This window comes from Hypanus sabinus, chromosome 10, assembly GCF_030144855.1.
Source record: "Hypanus sabinus isolate sHypSab1 chromosome 10, sHypSab1.hap1, whole genome shotgun sequence".
NCBI lineage: Eukaryota > Metazoa > Chordata > Chondrichthyes > Myliobatiformes > Dasyatidae > Hypanus > Hypanus sabinus.
Genome location: NC_082715.1, coordinates 9,421,362 through 9,437,509, shown reverse-complemented (window position 1 = coordinate 9,437,509; position 16,148 = coordinate 9,421,362). Strand labels below are relative to the sequence as shown.

Here is a 16,148-nt window from a genome sequence, read left to right as displayed (position 1 = left end):
CAGTGCATGTAAGGGTTGCATTATGGTACTGTACATAGATAGACATTTAAGATAGAAATGCAAGCAATATGCAGTCATCAGATTTTCTATATCCTTCATTCAAGACTGTTTCTTGTCATTTCCAGTACACAAGTATAAAGGAAAACAAAATAATTGTTATTCCGGATCTGATACAGTATAAAAAAAGGATAAAGATAATAATAAAAAATGATAAATATGAATACATAAGATAGCTTGTATACGTAGATTGATTTTATGTATATAAAGAAAAAGAGCTCAGACTAGTGGCCAATCTGTTCATTGGAAGTTTTGAGAGGAGGTCCACTGCCCAAGTACAAAAGGCAGCAGTGGGTCGCTGTAGCTTTGACCAGTGGCCAGTTAGAATTTGTGATTGATTAGCAAAGGAAGGCAGGTGCAAGCACAGCAGGCGTCGTCAGAGCGGTATCTTGAGGCTTCAGTCACAGAAAGCAAAGCAAAGGAAAGCTCAAGGTTAAGTTTATTTTCCTTCCCTTCTTTATATTTGCTCAGCTAGGACAGTAGAGATGCAAGGTAGGGTAGTGAAATGCTCCTCTTGCGGGATGTGGAAAGGCAGGGACAATGTCCCTGATGACTACAACTGCAAGAAGTGCATCCAGCTGCAGCTACTAACAATCTACATTAAGGAGTTGGGAGTTGGAACTGGATGAACTACGGATCATTCAAAAGGCTGAGGGGGTGATAGATAGGACATAAAGAGAAGGTTCACCCAAGGTGCAGGACACAGGAAATTGGGTGACAGTCAAGGAAGGGGTAAGGGGTTAAGAAGCCAGTGATGAGTGCCCCTGTGGCCATCTCCCCTCAACACAGGTATATTACTTTGGATACTGTTGGAGGTGGGGGGGGGGGGGATGACCTAACAGAGGAAAGTCGCAATGTTTGGTGGTCGGATCTCCAGCACGAATCTGCCTCTATGACTCAGAAGGGAAGTGGGGAGAAGAGGGTTGTGATAGGGGATTTGTTAGTTAGGAGAACAGACAAAAGATTCTGTGGGCGAAAATGAGATTCCCGGATGGCATGTTGCCTACCAGGTGCCAGGGTCCGGGATATCTCAGATTGAGTCCTCGGTATTCTCAAGTGGGTGGGTGAACAGCCAGAAGTCGTGGTCCATATGGGTAACCAAAGACGAGTGACAAGGTTCTGCTTAGGGAGCTCTAAGTTAAAGGGCAGGATCTCCAGGGTTGTGATCTCAGGATTGCTATGTGCTAGTGAGGCCAGAACTAGGAAGATTTTACAGTTTAATACAAGGCTAAGGAGTTGGTGTAGGAGGGAGGGTATAAAAATTTGGATCATTGGACTCTCTTCCAGAGAAGGTGGGACCTGTACAGAGAAGGTTTGCACCTGAACTGGATAGGGACTAATATCCTAGTAGGAAGGTTTGTTAATGCTGCACCGTTGGGTTTAAACTGAGTTGCAGGGGGATGGGAACCAGAGTGCCAGAACAGTTAGTGGAGAGGTTGTGGAGACAGATGTTGGTAAGACTTCAGACAAAGTTAGGAATCAAAAGGTTGAGTATACTGTAGTGCAAATAGACGACTGAGCTGTATATATTTCAATGCAAGAAGTATCAGGAAAGACAGATAATAGTGCTGAAGATGAGGTAGCTGGTCTACAGAGGCAATGTGTAGTGAGGAGAGGCTGTAGATAGGGCAAAATTGCAGTCAACAGGCTGAGTTGCAACATAAAAGGCGGCCAAAAATCGAAAAGGGTGAATACAGGACTGGAAGTGTTGTACTTGAATGTGCTCAGTATATGGAATAAGGTGAACTTGCAACACAGTTGCAGATTGGCAAGTATGACATTGTAGGCAACACTGAATCATGGGTGAACGAGGTGATGCAAGTTTGGAAGTGTTCAATCATTGTGGACAACGCTAAGGAACTGCAAGAGTAAACAAAACAGACTCCCAAACTGTGGTAACGATGAGGCCCACAAATTACAACGGGAGGTAGAAAATGCATGCCAAAAAGACAATGTTACAATAGTCATTGGAGACTTCAATGTGCAGGTAGATCGGGAAAATCAGGTTGGTGCTGGACCCCAGGAGGGGGAGTTTCTAGAACGCCTATAAGATGGCTGCTTAGAATAGCCCATGGTTGAGCCCACTACAGGATCAGCTATTCTGGATTGGTTATTGTGCAATGAACTAGAATTGATTAGAGAGCTTAAGGTAAAAGAACCCTTAGGGGAAAGGGATCATAATATGATTGAATTCACTCTGAAATCTGAGAAGGAGAAGCTGAAGTCAGATGCATAGGAAATACAATGTTAGGAAGTGTATGGTCGTGTACTTTGGTAGAAGAAATGAAAGGGAGAGAAAATACAAAATTCTGAGGTGCAAAGGGACTTTGGAGCCCTTGTGCAGGATTTCATAAAGATGAATTTGCAGGTTGAGTCTGTGGTGAGGAAGGCTAATGCAATGTTAGCAATCATTTCAAGAGGTCTAGAATAAGGATGTCACATTGAGACTTTATAAAGCACTGGCGAGGCCTCACTTGGAGTATTACGAGTAGTTTTGAGCCTCTTATTTTAGAAAGGATGTTTTGAAAATGAAGAGGGTTCAAAGGAGGTTCATGAAAATATTTCCAGGATTGTATAGCTTGTCATATGAAGAGCATTTGATGGTTCTGGGCTTGTATTCAATAGAATTCCAAAAAATAAGGGATGACTTCATTGAAACATATCTAATTATGAAAGGCCCTGATGGAATGGATATGGAGAGGATGTTTCCTATGCTGGGAGAGTCTAACACCTTTTAGTACGGACATGAAGTGGAATTTCTTTAGCCGAAGAGTGGTGAATTTACAGAATTCTTTGCCATAGGCAGCTGTGGAGTCCAATTCTTCATGTATATTTAAGGCAGAGGTTGATAGATTCTTGATTGGTCAGGACATGAAGGAATATGGGGAGAAGGTAGGAGATTAGGGCTGAGAGGAAAATTGGATCAGCTGTGATGAAATAGTGGAGCAGACTCAGTGGGCCAAATGGCCGAATTCAGCTCCTATATCTTATGGTCTAAAGTGACACTAGGTATAGAAGTATATGTACATAAGGTGACTGACAGGAAATGATAAAGTAGTGGTGGATGGGATGTGGTGGGATGTGTTAGTGGGAGGAGGTGTTGATCAGCCTTACTGATTGCAGAAAGTAACTGTTTTTGAGTCTAGGATGCTACACGATACTGGTGCCTTTTTCTGGCTTCTTTCTGTGTATACGTTCTCGATGGTGGATAGACTGGTGCCGATGATGCACAAGGCTGTTTTGACTTCCCATTGCAGAGCCTTCCTTCCTTTCTGCTGCAGAGTTTCTGTACCATGCTGTGATGCAGCATGGTAGGAAACTCTCTACTGTGCATCTGTAGAAAGACGTGAGTATTGATGTGTATCATCCAGCTCCCTTCAGCATCCTCAGAAAGCAGAGACATTGCTGAGTTTTCTTGATTGTGTAAGATGCGTTCTGGGCCACGAGAGGTTGTGTGTGATGTGCTGTCCCAGGAGCTTGATACCGCTTGCAGCTTCCTCTGCTGTGCCGCTGATATAAAGGAGAGCGTGAGTGGCTTGAGTTCCCCTGAAGTGGTATGAGTTCTCCATTCTTATTGACATTGAGGAAGAGGTTATTTACCTGACACCAGGCCGCAGGCTCTTCCATCTCCTCTCATGTCTCATTCTATAATACATACTACTAGAGTTATAAATTTTGTTTTGGTGATAAAGCATAGTAATAGATCTTTCTGGCCCAAGAAGCCCAAGCTGCCCTATTACCCTGCATGTTTTTGGAATGTGGGAGGGAAGCAGAACACACAGAGCAAACCCACGTGGCCAAGGGGAGAATACACAAACTTCCAACAGATAACGGTGGAACTGAATCCTGATTCCTTGCGTTACACTAACCGCTTTGCTACATGCCACCCAAATTAAACAGATAATTTTTCCTTTATTTGGGCCTCTTATCTAAAAAACATGTGCTGGCAATGAAGAGGGCCCAGAGGACGTTCACGAGAATGATTCCAAGAATGAAAGGGTTGATGTACGGGGAGCATTTGATGGCTCTGAGCTGTATTTGCTGGAGTTCAGAAGGATGAAGGGGAAACTCATTGAAACCTGTCAAACGCTGAAAGACTCAGACAGACTGGATGTGAAGAGGATGTTTCCTATAGTGAGTGTCTGGGTCCAGAAAAGAGCGACTTCCATTTAGAACAGAGGTAAGGAGGAATTCATTACTACAGACAGACACAGAGATCAAACCTTTGGGCATGTTTAAAGCGGAGGTTTATAGGTTCCTGATTAGTCAGGGCATCAAAGGTTATGGGGAAAAGGCAGGAGAATGGGGTTGAGGATAAAAATCAGCCAGGATAGAATGGCAGAGCATATTCAATGGGTTGAATGGCCTAATTCTGCTCCTATGACTTATGGTTTTATTTACCCTATGCAATTCCTCTCAGGAGATGTCCATCTTACCAACTGGATTGCTTTAAGTAAAAACCATGACAGACCTGTTAATTCATCTGGTGTCCATGCATAGTTGCGAGTCGTTTTCTCAGTTCCTGTGGCTGTGATCATCCTTACACTTGGACTAGAGGAACGGCTGCTATTTCTGCTGCCCTGAATGGGTGAACAATATATGTTATCATTAAGAAATTTTATACCAACAAATCACACTTGCTGTAGTATTTCAACTGTGAAATGTGGAAAAGTAATCACTATGTTTGGGTAATCAAACTGGTTACTTGACATATTGGAGCTCCTTAAAGAGCAGAGTTTGAATTGCTGTACAATTATGTTTTTGCTGTTCTGAAGAGTGCTGCCAAAATAAATTCTGAACCACTTTTATAACTTTATTAAAATATTACATTGAGTAAGTGCATAGATCGTAGGGGTATGGAGGCTGATGGGAGTAGTTAAATGGTCAAAGGGCCTGTTTCTGTGCTGTACTTTTTTTAAAAATGATTCTACAATTAGCTGTAATTCAAATATTTAAAATTTATTCTACCACACCTCATGGCCAAGTGGTTAAGGCGTTGGACTAGCGATCTGAAGGTCGTGAGTTCAAGCCTCAGCTGAGACAGCGTGTTGGGTCCTTGAGTAAGGCACTTAACCACACACTGCTCCAGTCCGCCCAGCTGAAAATGGGTACCGGCAAATGCTGGAGGTTAACCTCGTGATAGACTGGCATCCTATCCGCGGGGGTGGGGGGAGTCTCGTACTCTCAGTCACTTCACGCCACGGAAACCAGCATAAGCACTGGCCTGATGAGCCTATAAGGCTTGGGACAGACTTTAACTTTAACTGCCACACAGTATAAATCCATACAAATAACTTCCCATCACAGAGCAAAATAACGAATTGGGAAAATACAGAATTACATTAATCTTACCACCTTTCTGTGATTTGTTCAATGTGAGTTTCTATATATTTATTCAAGGAACGTTAACCTGACTAACTGCATCCAGTATATCTGTAGTGTTGGTTACAAAATCAAATAATGATGGGGTGGCAATCAGAAAATAGCAAGTGTCTGAAGTTAAAAAGCATGACAAAGGAGATGAGAGCAATTATCTTCTGTTAACAGTGCAGAGGAACAAGCTCTGTGCATCATTTAGTATAATCCATTGCTGAACTAAGCTACGGTGGTCCTCAATTGATCTCCCATAGCCAGACTATGGAACAGAGGAAAGAAAGTTGCAGCAATTAGTGCCAATATCACTACGACAGAAGAAATTTAACCAGGTCTTCCTGATGTCTATCTAGTGACACCTGTTAGATGCTGATGTGAAGCAGCAGATGAGAGTAAATTGTGATTTGGCTATGATTTTTTGTAGAGTAAAATGGACTTCTTTTATTTGTCCTAATGGTGTTTTCTTACAAAAAAGTAATCAGTTATACCAAATTAAGTCTTTCTTCTGAGTACTGTGAAAGTAAGTAATTGGACCAGTGCAAACAGGTACTTGTCCGTAAAGCAATAAACTTGACTCTGACTTGCATAATTCCCTGGATTACAGGCAGTTACCCCTCAGGCTGAGTGAGACTAGAAACTAGAGATCATGGGTGAAATGTTTAAGGGGAATCTGAAGGAGTACTCCGTCACTTAGAGTGTGGTGCGAATGTGGAATGAGCTGCCGGGGTGGATTCAGGTTCATTTAGCGAAGCCTGCGTAGATACATGAATAGGAGAGGCTTGGAGGGATTGATTCCTGGTGCAGGAAGATGGGACGGGGCAGATGCTAAAGGACAAGGTGGATCTAGATAGGCCTAAACAGGCTGAAGGGCCTTTTCCTGTGATGTAATACTCTGAGTCTGACACATGAATAGCACCCAAAGTGCTGTAGAATTTCACTAGAAAATGTACAGATTCACTGATTATTTTCCTGGTTGTTTAGTATTCAAAACCTTTTTTCCTCCCAAACAGGGGCTTGGCAGCCAGGTTCAGAGATAAAGTTGAGTGGAGGCATAAAGAAGTGAATTGTAAATATACAAGCAAATAGTTTACATTCAGTATTCATATTTTGGGCTGGCAACAGGGAAGGCTGAGAATAAAAAAAATCCTTGAAGTGATTTGTAGAATAAAAAAACAGGAACCTTAGAATTAATTGGATGTGATTTAGCAAGCAACCAATTGATCATGAAGTAGATCATTATACTTTCATTTTAACATTATGAAAAAGGAAAATGTTTAAAAAAATTTGCTCCCCAAAAATCAGAACACAGAACTGTACAGGAACTGGGCCGTCAGCCCAAAATGTGACGTGAAGCCTATTAAAGTAGTAATCAAATGGGAAACTAAACTAATCTCTTCTGCCCACACTATTTTCTTCACATTCATGAGCCTAAGTGTCTCAGAATATATAAGGTGACAATAAATATATAGAGAACATGAGCATGGGTACAGATGTTGCAAGGGCATAATCTCATACAGGATTATCTTTTAATCATCGTCCTGTACGGTTGTTTCATCAAACTCTAAAGGAGCATTTGCTGTCTAAGAAGAATAGTAAGCACATGAAAAGAATGGTGTCGATAAAGCAAAACTGTAAGATGACAAATTAAACCAGTAGTCAGGAATTTAAATAGATGAAAGTTATCTGTTAAAATAAGTGCAAGGAAAAAGTTGGGGAAGATAAGAAGTGGAAAAATATAAATACAGTAACTCTAACGGGGAATATGGAACTAGACTGAAGAAATGGTGAACTTCCATTGTCATACATCCTCCTCTGCTTAAAAATGTTCTCTCATTCTCCAAACAATGCAGTGGTTTTCAGCTCATGATTTTACTGCAATGGGAGGATGAAATCTGCAGCTCAGAACTAATCTGCTGTCAGAATCAGAATCAGGTTTAATATCACTGGCACATGTTGTGAATTTGTTGTCTTTGTGGCAGCAGTACAATGCAATACACAATAATAGAAAAAAATAGAATTATAGTAATTATTGAATGGTTAAATAAGCAGTGCAAAAAAAAATACAACAAAGTTGTAAGGTAGTGTCTATGGGCTCAATGTCCACTCAGAAATTGGACAGCAGATTGGAAGAACATCACAGCACAGTACAGGCCCTTCAGCTCATGAGGCAGTGCCGACATTTTAATCAATTAATCCTTTCTTCCAATGTAGCCCTCCATTTTATGATCATCCATGTGTCTATCTCAGAAATTCTCAAATGTCCCTAATGTATCTGCCTCTACCAGCACCTCTGGCAGGGCATCCCACACACTCACCACTCCCTGTGTAAAAATCTTACCTCAGCTCTTAGACTCTGCCACTATTGGAAAAATCTCCAGGAGTTAAAGCAAACATGTGAGGCAAGTTTTTTTATACAGAGAGTGTAGTAAGTCCACAACCTGCTGCCAGGGGCGGCGGTGGAAGCAGTTTTGATAGCAGCATTTCAGCAGACACATGATCCGACCGAGAGCAGGAAAATGGAGATGGCAACAGTTTAATTTGACATCACAGTCAGTTGATTGAACAACCTGTTCACACGTTCCTCTATGTCAGCACATGGAGATTGTAAGTTCCCAGACAGTGTGAGCAAGTGGTGCTGCATTAGGAGTTTGAATATAAAATACAGAGAACATATACATCCAGCACAGAGCACAGAGCAGGAGGTTTCCAACCTTTTCATTCTATGAACCAATACCATTATGCAAGGAGTCTAGATAGAGCATAGAACATCGAATAGTATAGCACAGTAGAAGCCCTTCAGCCCACAAAGTTGTGCTGACCATTTAACCTAGTCTAAGATCAGTCTAACACTTCACACCCCCATGTGCCTATCTAAGAATCTCTTAAATGTCCAAATGTATCTGCCTGAATCACCACCCCATCAGTGTGTTCCAGTAAAAAAAAATCTACCTCTGGGATCCCCCTCCTGTACTTTCCTGCAATCACCTTAAAAATATAGAAACATAGAAAATAGGTGCAGGAGTTGGCCATTCGGCCCTTTGAGCCAGCACTGCCATTCAGTATGATCATGGCTGATCATCCAACTCAGAACCCTGTACCTGCTTTCTCTCCGTACCCCCGATCCCTTTAGCCACAAGGGCCATATCTAACTTCCTCTTAAATATAGCCAATGAACCGGCCTCAACTGTTTCCTGTGGCAGAGAATTCCACAGATTCACCACTCTCTGTGTGACAGTTCTTCCTCATCTCGGTCTTAAAAGGCTTCCTCATTATCCTTAAACTGTGACCCCTCGTTCTGGACTTCCCCAATATCAGAAACAATCTTCCTGCATCTAGCCTGTCCAATCCCTTTAGAATTTTATACGTTTCAATAAGATCCCCCCTCAATCTTCTAAATTCCAGTGAGTATAAAACTAGTCGATCCAGTCTTTCTGCATATGGAAGTCCTGCTATCCTAGAAATCAATCTGGTGAACCTTCTATGTACTCCCTCTATGGCAAGAATGTCTTTCCTCAGATTAGGGGACCAAAACTACACACAATATTCTAGGAGCGGTCTCACCAAGGCCTTGTACAACTGCAGTAGAACCTCCCTGCTCCTGTACTCAAATCCTCTTGCTATGAATGCCAACATACCGTTTGCCTTTTTCACCGCCTGCTGTACCTGCATGCCCACCTTCAATGACTGGTGTACAATGACACATAGGTCTCGTTACATCTCCCCTTTTCCTAATCGGCCACCGTTCAGATAGTAATCTGTTTTCCTGTTCTTGCAACCAAAGTGGATAACCTCACATTTATCCACATTAAATTGCATCTGCCATGAATTTGCCCACTCACCTAACCTATCCAAGTCACCCTGCATCCTCTTAGCATCCTCCTCACAGCTAACACCGCCGCCCAGCTTCGTGTCATCAGCAAACTTGGAGATGCTGCATTTAATTCCCTCATCTAAATCATTAACAACTGGGGTCCCAGCACTGAGCCTTGCCGTACCCCACTAGTCACTGCCTGCCATTCTGAAAAGGTCCTGTTTACTCCCACTCTTTGCTTCCTATCTGCCAACCAATTCTCTATCCACATCAATACCATACCCCCAATACCGTGTGCTTTAAGTTTGCACACTAATCTCCTGTGTGGGACCTTGTCAAAATCCTTTTGAAAATCTAAATATACCACATCCACTGGCTCTCCCCTATCCACTCTACTAGTTACATCTTCAAAAAATTCTATAAGATTTGTCAGACATGATTTTCCTTTCACAAATCCATGCTGACTTTGTCCGATGATTTCACCTCTTTCCAAATGTGCTGTTATCGCATCTTTGATAACCGACTCCAGCATTTTCCCCACCACCGATGTCAGACTAACCGGTCTATAAATCCCTGGCCTCTCTCTCTCTCCTTTTTTAAAAAGTGGGGTTACATTCGCCACCTCCAATCCTCAGGAACTAATCCAGAATCTAAGGAGTTTTGAAAAATTATCTGACCCCTGGTATCAACCACGCCACCCCCCCCCCCCCCCCCCCGGGGGAGTCTCTGGCTATCCACTCTATCTATTTCATCTTGTACATGCCTATCAAGTTGATCAAACACCTGGTAAAAAGGTTGACAATATCAAGTGGGAGTTTATTTATCAGCTCCTTTTAAGTACTTCAAAAACCTCTTTCAAATCCATTATCTGACATTTTAAAATATTCTTATCTTAATATAATTGAACAATCTTAGCATCATGTTGGCCTTTGAGATGCTGCAAGACTAATTTTTTTAAAATGACTGTCTTACCTGATTAGATTCAGTTCCGATAATTGTCAAATCCTGAATCGACCTGCGCCTTTGTTGTTCACTGCCTACTGAGCAAAAAAACAGGCAATAATAGTCGAGCAGCAGAATAGAACACACACAGTTGCTACAGGTGGACTGAGACAGAGAGAGAGAGAGAGAGAGAGAGAGAGAGAGAGAGAGAGAGAGAGAGAGAGAGAGAGAGAGAGAGAGAGAGAGAGAGAAGCAGTGGCTGCAGTGTTCAATGTTCAAACTAGGAATACACAGTCTGGACAACATATCTAAAACCTAATCCAGTGACCACTCCTACCATATGAATAGCTACTTCAGTCTTCTCGCCATTTTTTGTCACATGTTCTAAGAGACCATATGCAGGAGACCAGAGCTGATGACGGCAACTATTTAAGGGCTCTTACGTGATGCTTTGCAAGAACAGGCTTGCTGATATTAGTCCCTTGTGCTAAGCTTTGCTTCTTTACTCTGAGACCTTCTCTCAAAGGCTTCTGCCCTGGTTATATTTTCGCACTGTTGCAAACTGACTAATGACATCTAACTTTAAAGGAAAAATCATTCAGCCTTTGAACAGAAATTCTCCTTGAAAGATATTTCCTCTCCAAAAAAATGAATGTTTTATGTCAAAATCAATTAATTAAGCAGTTTTTTAAATTAAGTAGATGAAATTATCAAAGTAATTTAACCTCATGTAAAGATTGTATTTGGGAAGACATGATTATCTTTTAAATAACCTAAATCTTGTACACTTGAGCATTTATTACTATCTACTAAAACAAAAATTGCAGTTTTATTTTCACCCTGTCTGGTCAGATCACAATGGCTTTGAACTTTGAACAACAGCAGGTGAAAAAATGCCAAACGCACCACAAATACTCCAGATTCTGTAGTGGTTTCTCATTATCAGAAGGCTTCTTACGGCTCCGATGTTTTAATTGGTAAACATGGATTGACAGACAGTGCCAAATGGTTGTCAATTTGGATCAGCAGCAGACTTTTATTGGGAATTGTCTGAGTAAAGTTGAGACATTACAATTAAAGACAAAAGTTGCTTGAAGCCATGAGGGATCTCAGTTAATACTTAAATTACTGAGCTGGAGATTTTGAGCAAAGGTGTGCACTGATTCTTGTACAAAGGTAACAAGAGCAAGGAGAAACGGATCCTGTTTTGGCTTGTGGGCTGACTTTAGTGAAATGCCACTCATTCCTGCCACTTCTTTTCATACTTATTTAAAAAGGCACTAAAGATGTTTCTTAGGACCACCAATATCAGAATACTTCAAACTAAAACAAAAAACATGCAATAAAGTAAGCTGCTAATGAATATAATAAACACAAAAGTTTCTGCAGATGCTGGAATCCAGACTAATGCACACAAAACACTGGAGGAACTCAGCAGGTCAGGCAGCATCTATGGAGAGGAATAAAAAATTGACAGATATGTCAATTGTCTGTTCCTCTCCATACTTGCTGCCTGACCTGCTGAGTTCCTCCAGCATTTTGTGTGAGAGATTCTGCAGATGTTGGAATCTTGAGTAGTACACACTAAGTGCTGGTGGAGTGGAACATTTAAGGAGCAGAATATATATTGGAGCTGAAACCATTCATCAGCAGAGGTCTTCATTGATACTGCCTGAGTTTGTAAGTTCTCCAACACTTTTGAGTGTGTTGCTTATGTACTGTACAATAAACACTTAGCCACTCAACGCCAGCTAGGTTTAGGATGTAAAATTGCACACAATACACTGTACTCACTTCTGTACTTTCAGTAGTATCAATAGTTTTGTTCAATGCAACAAGATTGATTAAAATTGACACGGGCTATGGTTAGTGGTGAACAATGAATATAAACCTCTTAAGATGCCCCAGATATTCAGTGGGCCTTTCAAACAAAAAATCCACTTCGCCACAGTGTTTTGTACAGAAGGCTTGTTTCTCGCAATACTTGTGGGGCTGGTGATAATGCCACTTGGGTCACCTTTAGTTCCTTTTCCTTTCACCTTAAACCTATGCCCTCTGGTTTTTGACTCCCCTCCCCTAGGATAAAGAGTGTAACCATTCACATTACCTTTAAAAGGTCACTGTCAGCTTGTCATAACACCACTGAACAAATAGCACTGCTCTCAGGTGGGGTAAATTATACCTATTATTTTGTAGAGATCAGTAACACTGGTGTGGCAGCTGCTGGCATGGCACAATTGGAAAGGTTACTAATGGAGAGATGTCAGTACTCTTATTAATAAAACACACCAAATATGTCAGCTGCTGATCAACAGAGAAAGTACCCTATGTTAATTTTAGCACACTCTGGACTCTGGAATGTGTCTGGGCATCCAGTAGTCATCAGTGAAGTTGCCTAGTCAGGTGTCCTAATGGCAGCGGAATGTGCCTTTAAATATCACCAAAAGCAAAAAAAAAAGGTCATTTCCTAGTTGTGCCATTGTCATTCTTTAACCAGTTAACTATTATACCTTTAAATTCTTGTCTTATGGTGGGAAAAGTAAGTAACAATTTGCACAAATAACCATGAACATTAAGTGCTGACACTAATTCAGATTCAGATTTATTATCACGTGTACGTCAAAACATACAGTTAAATGTGTTGTTTGTGTTAACAACCAACATGCTCAAAGATGTGCTGGGGGCAGCCCACGAGGGTTGCCGACTCTTTGGGTGCCAACATAGCATGCCTCTTTCCCACTCAGACAGGTCTCCATCCCCAGGACAAGTAGCCTCTGGGCTACTGTAAATAGTGCATTGCACAGTTCAGTCCATCTTTGTGACTGGATAGGAAATTATTACTGTTGTGATCCACTCCAGGTCAAGAATAAGAGCAGAGAAAATAATCTGTGCAAAATATCATTTTCTATCTGAGGCTTTTGGCAGTAATTAAGATCTACTACATATGAAAAGTTACGTTGACTGAAATGAACAAATGCTAACTTTTTCTAGCATTGCTAGCAGGGATCTATCACCGTGGTACTGTAAATTCACTCATGTTGCATGTTGTCAAGCTTTTATAGTCACATATAGTAAGAGTGAAACAGGGTTAAACAGTGTCTTCTGGATCTCCATGTTTAATTGCACACATGTAAAGACTGGAATTGTGCCCTAAATGCTGCGAAATTCAGGTGACTGTTCAATACACTGGGATTAATGTGGTAAAAGTCTCTGAAACTAAGTTACATGCAATTGAAGGCAAAACCTGACAACTGGAGGTGCAGAATAAAAAAAAAACTAAACAGTAAAACATAGAAGTAAGATTAATTATATGTAACTTTGAAGTTCCTTGAGAGGGATCTTCTTCACTCAGATGGTGATAACATTGTGGAATGATTTGCCAGTGGAAGAGAAGAATCCAGGTTTGCTTTCAACAGTTAAGAGAAACTTGGCTAAGTACATGGATGGGAGTGGTATGGAGAGCTATGTTCCTATAATTGGAGTGTCTCTTGGAAATGCTATTTCTTTGACAGTCATGCATAAAGCATATTACTCCCTCCAGCTGTACCACGGTGTGAGGAGTTTGACATATTATGTTATGTAGTAATTTTTCAGTAGCAGAAATTAAATCTATTTTATCGGCTGAATCAGGTTTAAAATAATGAATGCAGAATTTTCAACTACTTAAGCACTTGCGCTAATACCAAAGCCAATTGAATGAATTAGAAACAAGAGTAATCTACAGATGCCAGAAATCCAAGCAACACACACAAAATGCTCAACAATCCAGGCAGCATCTATGGAAAACAAGTAAACAGTCAACACTTTGGGCAGAGACCCTTCATAAATGAATTAGAACTTCTGTCTGTGCACAACGACTTATATATTAAATAAAAACATGGACGTGGGAAATAGCTTTATCCTCTGGATTTCCTTTCTGAGATATGGGGCCCAAAATGGTTGGCAGCACTCCTAGTGCGGCCTGACTAGTGTCTTTTAAAGTCTCAGCATTATCTCCTGGCTATGAGTACATTAGTACTCCAGCTTTAGCAGCTATCCTACCGGAGGTACACTTGTCTTCTCTGTAATCACGCGCTAGGACATCTTGTCCAATCCCGAAGCTCCTTGCTGCTTCATTTGGCCACTGGCTGAACTGTTTATTCTGTATTTCCCTCCATGGGTCAGGTGTCAGGAGGTCTGTACGAGATCTCTGATTCCTGCTCTTGAACAGCATCACAGGTATTTGATTTGTTGTCGCATGAAGAGAGTCCCAATACACAAAAAGGACGTTGTCTACCTTGTGCTGTAAAGAGATATCCTCCTAGTCCATCACTTTACTGAACTTCTGAAAGTTTTATCCAAACATTCAAGTTAACACATTCATTGCTGGGTAGTGAGCTGATCTGAAATGTCTGAAGCCATTTTTCTTCATGAACAGTTGGAATTCTTCTGACATTTATTGTGGTCCGCTGTCATTCAGAAATTGTTTTGGTAAGCAGTTTCTGGTGAAGTTAGTCCTCAGAGCGGAAACAGATTTTGCTGAGGTTGTTGACTTCACTGGTATATCCTCCGGCCACTTTGAGTGAGCTTCCACAGCAATCAGAAACATGGAGTTCATGAATGGCCAGCAAAGTCAATATGTATTACTTAGCACAGTGGCCACTCCCATTGGTGTAATGGTGCTTGTGGGAGCGCATTTTGAATTTACTGGCATTACGAACAGCTCTTGACCAAGTCTTCAATATGTTTATTTATTCCCAGCCACCACAAGTAGCTCTAGGTTACTCTTCATCTTGTCCGGTGTGCAGTTTAGAGGAACCACAACATGAAATCCACACATCACTGTTCTTTGACATACTGACAGTTGGTCTCATCTCACTGAGAACTCTGGAAACAAAGGGGTTACCATGAGCTGCCCATCCTTGCATGGTGATTTCATAAACTTTTGACAATACTGGGTCATTCCTTGTTTCCCTTTGTATTTCAGAATTTGTTACCAGCAGCTGGTCCACCAATGTGGTATGCAACACTTCTGCTGGGTCACAGAATGAAGATTTTCCTTCTTCGGTTGCCAATAGTGGAAGATGTGACAAGTCATCAGCATTGCTGTGTTGTTTGGTAGCCTTGAACTCAATGTTATAAGAGTGGGCTTTGAGGAATAGTACTCAATGTTGTAACCAAATATCAGACATCACTGAAATTCCCTTCCTGGATTGAAAATGGACACAAGGGGCTGGTGATCTGTCACTAGTGTAAACTTTTGTCTGTAGAGGTAGTGGTGGAACTTCTTTATACCCCAGACTAGACTAAGGGTCTCTTGGTTTATCTGTGTATAGTTGCATTCTGAGCTCATCAGTGATCTTGAAGAAAATGCAATCGGATATTCAAATCTATCTTTCATAGTGTGTGACAAAGTGGCATCAATGCCATAAGGGGATGCATCACACGCCAGTCTGATGAGCAGAGATGGCTCATAATGGATGAGCAGTTGATTTGATGTTATTAGTCTCTTTGTTTCCTTGAATGCTTTCTTCTTTCTGACCATTCCCACTTTGCTCCTATCTGTAACAGTGTGTTCAATGGATGCAACACTCTGACAAAGTTTGGGAGAAATCCATGGTAATAGTTTACAAAATCCAAGTATGACCTGAGTTGTGACACATTTACCAGTTTGGGTGCCTGCAGCGCTGCTTCAGTCTTCTTGTGCCTTATGTAAGCCATGCTTGTCAATGACATGTCCACAATACGAGATTTCATTCTTGAAAAACTCACTTTTCTCTCTCTTTGTCCACAGCCCATACTCACTTAGCCTGGTAAGCACATTACCAAAGTTCTGGAGGTGCTCTTTATCATTTTTGCCAGTCACAGTGACATCATCAAGGTAACATTGTGTTTGCCAAATTGCTAGAGCTGACGCGATGCCAAAGGCAAGATGATTCTACTGGAACAGTCCCTTGTAAGTGTCGACTGTGAGGAACTTCCTGCT

The 16,148-nt window shown here is 41.3% G+C and overlaps 1 protein-coding gene across 4 annotated transcripts in view; it reads right to left on the bottom strand.

Annotated features, from left to right (window-relative positions):
- Positions 1-16,148, bottom strand: part of map3k7 (mitogen-activated protein kinase kinase kinase 7) — a 135,344-nt gene that overhangs the window by 14,627 nt on the left and 104,569 nt on the right. For 2 of the 4 annotated variants that reach the window (XM_059981397.1, XM_059981399.1), the window contains 2 exons: positions 10,214-10,281; positions 4,529-4,637 (listed from right to left, as the gene is read on the bottom strand). In XM_059981397.1, the coding sequence (XP_059837380.1) occupies positions 4,529-4,637; positions 10,214-10,281 (177 nt within the window). The remainder of the gene's footprint in view (positions 1-4,528; positions 4,638-10,213; positions 10,282-16,148) is intronic. The other 2 variants (XM_059981398.1, XM_059981400.1) reach the window with 1 other exon arrangement.